At 38.7% G+C, this 6,000-nt stretch overlaps 1 protein-coding gene across 4 annotated transcripts in view; it reads left to right on the forward strand.

The window, feature by feature from the left end:
* Nucleotides 1-4,059, forward strand: part of FBXW7 (F-box and WD repeat domain containing 7) — a 172,777-nt gene extending 168,718 nt beyond the window's left edge. For all 4 annotated transcript variants that reach the window (XM_042468094.1, XM_042468096.1, XM_042468097.1 and 1 more), the window contains 2 exons: nt 30-240; nt 2,194-4,059. In XM_042468094.1, coding sequence (XP_042324028.1) covers nt 30-240; nt 2,194-2,462 — 480 coding nt within the window. In that variant the 3' untranslated portion in view covers nt 2,463-4,059. The remainder of the gene's footprint in view (nt 1-29; nt 241-2,193) is intronic.
* The last annotated feature ends 1,941 nt before the right edge of the window (nt 4,060-6,000 follow it).

Genomic DNA, 6,000 nt, shown 5'->3' on the forward strand with positions numbered 1-6,000 from the left:
GTAATATGGTTCAACTTTTCCCCCCTTAGTTTGATGGTATCCATGTGGTGAGTGGGTCTCTTGACACTTCAATCCGAGTTTGGGATGTGGAGACAGGAAACTGTATTCACACATTAACAGGCCACCAGTCATTAACTAGCGGGATGGAACTCAAGGACAATATTCTTGTGTCTGGGAATGCAGATTCCACAGTCAAAATCTGGGATATCAAAACGGGACAGTGTTTACAGACATTGCAAGGTAAGCTTCTCAAAGCCTTCTGTAACTAACTCTCTGCCTACACAAAGGACTGTGCAGTACTAATAAGGGTGCACATATGGTTATAAATTGAGAGCATACTTTGTACAACAATTAGGAGATATTCAGTAACAAAGAGCCAGATGGACGAACATGCTTACATTTGTGTTCTCTATTTCTGCTTCTACCATCTCAGCTTGCCTTGCCTCTCTTCTTGCTGTCATTGGTTAATCTCATTGTTCTGTTGTAATAGTGGTGCTATATTGGCATGAAAGTCTTAACATGGTAGCTAATAGGCAATGATAACACAGTAACTGGCTAATTTGCCCCAAATAGTTAACTGCTTGCTATTGGATATCTCAGAATCAGAGTTCTGAGGTCCATGAGCACCCTTGCTGAACTGAAAATGCTATTTTACTGGTGGACTTTGGTGCAATGTTTTCTGCCCACCCTGTGCCATCCCAAGGGTTACATAGAAAGTGTGGAAGCATTGGGGTTTGACAACTAGCAGCTTGTTCCCCCAGTTTCCCCCCCAGAAGTGCTTAACTATCAAAAGTTAATTGCTGACCAGGACAATATGCCATGGGGATTTCAAATTGTTGAGAATCTTAGAATTTTTTCTGGAAGGAGGCAGACATTTCTGAGGTAGAGCATTAACTAAAACAGGTGTTTTAACATTTGCTACATGAAGTTAATATTAGAGAGATCGTTATAGCTGAAAATTAAGACAAGTTGCCTTCGAAATGTGTGGTCTTGTTTACTTAGTGCTTCAAAGAACTTAGAGTACTGGAAATCTCAACATATAAAAGAGAACAGGAATAAATAATATATGAGCAGTCATTTTACACTATCCTTTTGTTCCTGAAAACTATAATTCTCTAAAAATCAGCAGCTGTGCATCCATCTGTTATTTTATAGAAACAATTCTGAGATGGCAAGGAATTAAGTCAACATTATTTAATATGGTAAAGTACAGTAATTGGAAGAAGGGTACAGTCATCTTCATTTAGCAATTAGAGATATTTTAGTGTTCGAATACACTGCCTCTTCCTATAGATCAAAAAGAATGATTTCACAGTACATATAGTATTTGGAAAAATGTAGTGTGAGGAAAGAAAGAGCTTTATGCATGTTCAAAACCTGTATTTTAAAATAAATATTTGTCCCCGTTATTTGATGTATTATAAAGTTTGAAAACTTCTCTACTGGATTTTGTCTACTATTTATTGTGGAAAGTCCACCACACATTTATCAAAATCTATTTCTTTTCAGAACCTTGTGTTATGGTTCTATCATGTATGTTGTTGGAGTAAAAAGAAAAGAAGATGTCACTAAGAATGCTGCCTTGTAAATAAGAATCAAGGGCATCTTTGCCCTTCAGTTGCTCTGCTCACCCACATTGCTCCCTGCTTCTTTCTTCCTTCCTACTGTTGCATGTTCTTTCTCCTCTCATCTGAATCAACGAACACACAGCTGCCATAGCAGGGAAAACACTAAGGCTGGCTTTCAACATGACAAAAGAAGTGCAGCCTGCCCCATGACCAATCTCTTCTATAGCCTGCACAGCTTTCTTATGTAAGGTCTCCTTCATACCAGATGATCAAGCACTGCCAGTCAGTTGTGCAAAGTTTAGCTGCCAGTCTCTGTTTTTTCTTGTCCAGAAAACAGAAGCCTTACTGGCAGCCATCATACATCATGTTTTCTCCAGGTGTGAAAACACTGTAGCACTATGACAGTTGTCAAGCTCATACTCTTCTTTCTAAATCTGGTGATGTTTTGAAGTGGGCAGTACGTATTCACTTGCTTTTTGTTTACTACAGGAAAATATGATTGTTTTCCTATCCTTATCTAATTTTTGAACAAATTAAATGTAGAGATGTTTAAAAAAACAACTACTGGAAGTACAGTAGCCACTGATCTTATTTGCTGTTTTGCTGCTGTTTTTCTTTACTCCAGGTCCCAACAAGCATCAAAGTGCTGTGACCTGTTTACAGTTCAACAAGAACTTTGTAATTACCAGCTCAGATGATGGGACTGTAAAACTATGGGACTTGAAAACGGGTGAATTTATCCGAAATCTAGTTACATTGGAAAGTGGTGGGAGCGGAGGTGTTGTATGGCGGATCAGAGCCTCCAACACGAAGCTAGTGTGTGCAGTTGGAAGCCGGAATGGGACTGAGGAAACCAAGCTGCTGGTATTGGACTTTGATGTGGATATAAAGTGAAGCTTGAAAAGATTAGTTTTGTCCAGAAATGCAAATGATGTTCTATCCTCCCTCCCTCCCTCTGCAAAAAGGAAAAAAAAAAATCCCTTGTCCTTGGTGGTGCAGGATGTTGGCTTGGGGCAACAGATCCTAAAGACCTACAGACTACGAAGGAAAAGATAAAAAGCTGACAAACTGTAACTGACAAGAGAGGCATCTGCTGTCTTGTTACATCAAAGGCTTCACTTTTGAATGGGGCAGCTTTGCAAAATATGACTTTATAAATCAAGCCAGGTGCAATTATTTCTTTTGTGTTTTCCTCCCAGTGCTTGTCTAGCATTGTGAAGATTTAAAAGGTTGTTACAATTCTTGTTAGCCCTGTTCTTTTACCACAGAAATCTAGAAAGGAGCTTTATACCTCCGTTATCAGTTACTGATTGTCTTGCAAACAAGACGGCATCTGTGACAGCAAAGAGTCCTTTCCAAGTACGGGAAAGCTAAAATCTTACTGTGAATTGTTTTTGTACAGTTTTACAGCTTTTTTTTTTATTTTGCCAACCATTGCCAATGTCAATCACAGTATTAGTCTCTGTTGATCTATTTACTGTTGCTTCCATCAACACTCTTCACTGCATAAGTTGCTCTGAGGTGGCAAGTTGTCCAGGATTTGAAGATTCCTCAGATGGATTTAATACATGATGCTGGTGCTAGAAGTAGGTCTTTAACTATGGGATTGTTGTCCCACCCCTGTACTGTATTCCCAGTGGCCAAACTTATTTATGCTGCTAAATGAAAGGAAAAAAAGCAAATTATTTTTATTTTTTTTCTGCTGTGACGTTTTAGTCCCAGACTGAATTCCAAATTTGCTCTAGTTTGGTTATGGAGAAAAAAAAAAGACTTTTTGCCACTGAAACTTGAGCCAACTGTGCCTCTAAGAGGCTGAGAGTGGAAGAGTTTCAGACAATTTAGAGTGAAGTTTGCTTGCAAGTAAAGAATTGAGAGTGTGTGCAAAGCTTATTTTCTTTTGACTTTTTTTTTCTGGGCAAAATTTAATACACATTCCTTAGAACAAAGCTGTTGCAGCCTGTTCTGTGGGGAAACGTTTCTTTGTGAGGGCTGTGGTGAATGGAATGAACAGACATAATGAAACTGACAAGATATTTTTTAAAAAAAAACATACAAAAAAGTGAAATAAAATTGCTGGTCAGTCTTAGTGTTTTGCAGAATTTGAGAAGAATAACTGTTACAGTTTTATGGTGGTGAGGAACTGACAAAGCAAAAAAAAATGCTTCATTTTTTGTGATAAAATGTCACATGAAAAACGAATGAAACTGTCAATTGGTTTGCCTCATTCTCCAAGAGCCACAACTCAAGCTGAACTGTGAAAGTGGTTTAACACTGTATCCTAGGTGATCTTTTTTTCCTCCTTTTTTGGTTTATTTATACTCTGATTTTTTAAAAAAGAAATCAGATTTCATTTTGTTAATTTTAGTTATGTAACAACATGACAGAATGGAGGAAAACGACCTTTAAAGGGATTGTGTCTATGATTTGATTCACTTAGAAATTTTATTTTCTTATAACTTAAGTGCAATAAAATGTGTTTTTTTCATGTTAATATGTCTTCTTTTTAATACATTTTACTATTAGAATATTTTCAGATTCAAGGCTAGAATGGAATTTGACAAATGCATACAGTCTGGAAAGAGTTTAACTTCTTATTTTACAGAATGGACATTAGCGCACATATGAAAGTGTTGTTGGTTACAAGCCAATTTTAAGGGGGGGCCCCTTATGTTATTGAAGACCTTATGAGCAAAACAGTACAGAACAATTCTTTATTCTGTTCCTTTACATGAAGATTAAGTTTTATTTTTATTTAATTTATTACGTTTTCAGTACATGAAGTAATTACAGAAAAGGGGATAACATCTGTATGTTTTATACAGGTTTTATCTAAAAGATATTGATAACAAATTAGTATATCATAATATGTGTCAGGGTTCCCTGAACCCTAGGGTTCTGTTAGAGGTCACTAGGGCTTGTGCAAAATATGTGGTTGGGGAGGAAACTTTTTTTTTAAATCTCTAGATGCAGTTATTTTAATGCAGGGGTTCCCTGAAAATTATTTCAAGGATTCCTCCAGGTTAAACAGGCTGGTCTCAACGGATGGCCCAGAAGGGTTGCTATTGGGCCAATCTAGGGGCAGGGTATGCACATGATGCATGCTTCCAGGTTGCGCAGGGGCCACCAAATGCAGCACAAAAATGGCTGTGAAAGGAGTGGTTTCTTACCACTCCTTTTCACAGCCCATTTGGGACCGCGGCATCTGATTGCTGCAGCCCTGTGGCAGGAACAGTTTCTGGCTGTTCCAACTGCCCCATCTGCTTGAGCCCTATATAATCATGTTTCATGAAGTTTGCACAGTGTCTGCTTTGAGAATATCAAGATAGAAATAGAATATTAGAATGCATTCTGAAAGCTGATATGTATTGTACTCAGTCAATTGAAAAGCATACAGATAAATTGAAGCAAGAGAAAGCCCTTTAAAGTAAATTAACCAAAATGCAAAGAAGAAGAGAAATGAAGTGATATTGTTTGTACTTGAAGGAACTCTGCAGAATGATAGGGATTTTATTGTTCCAAACCTAAAAGACCACAATAAGTTATTCCCAAAGAAGATTCATAACTCACTAAAAGGTAAGAGGTATTCATTCCCTCAAGACCTTGGACACATGCTACCAAACAGACTAGGGCGTGGTACAGAGTACCCAAAAAGGGCACCCTGCCAACATCTGTTTTCCACAGGAGTTAAGCTGCAGCTGCCAAACCACACAGCTTCCCACTGGTGAAAAAAGAGCCCGCAAAAAGCAGGTTCTTATACTGCGGCGGCAGTGTAACAAGTGCGCCGCTGGCTTATGTAACAATGGTGGTGCCCATTTATACAGGGCACCACCATTGTTATGCCCTCATCACGTACGAGGGTTGAAGGGTGTGCCACCCTGAGGCAACCCTAGCACGTGACAAGGGCATCGCAAAAAGCCCGTCTGTTCTGGGCCTTTAATAGTATGCCAGATAGACTCAAAACCAAAAATGCAAGGTGCTACTACCAATGTCCAGGTTTGAAAAGCAATGTAATTTTTTTTTAAAAGGAAAGCTGATAGTCTTCCCTGGAATAATTAAAATAAAGATTTATTTCACTCCCACTCTCACAGTTCTAGGCCATTGGCTCAGCTCTATTTCTTACCATTTATGTCTTTTCCCATTGGGTTATGCTCTGGGTGTTTAGTAATGTGACTGGAAAGGGAAAAAGAGGTGGTCACAAGCACTGGCTCCAGAGTGTGGTAACTATCTCTACCAAGATATGTGAGCTACAGGAGATTGTGAATGACTGTCTCAACATTTCCTTGTTAAAGAGCATGTGAGGATCAGAGTTTCAGACTGGACAAAGGAAAGCGTAACCTGCTCCCTGCATGTTTCTGTTATCTAAATGTTCCTTTTTAGGACAGCAAAGCACATGCTGACAAAGCTGCAAGAGGCAGTCCCTGATGTCATCTTC

Source organism: Sceloporus undulatus, chromosome 5, assembly GCF_019175285.1.
Source record: "Sceloporus undulatus isolate JIND9_A2432 ecotype Alabama chromosome 5, SceUnd_v1.1, whole genome shotgun sequence".
NCBI classification, from domain to species: domain Eukaryota; kingdom Metazoa; phylum Chordata; class Lepidosauria; order Squamata; family Phrynosomatidae; genus Sceloporus; species Sceloporus undulatus.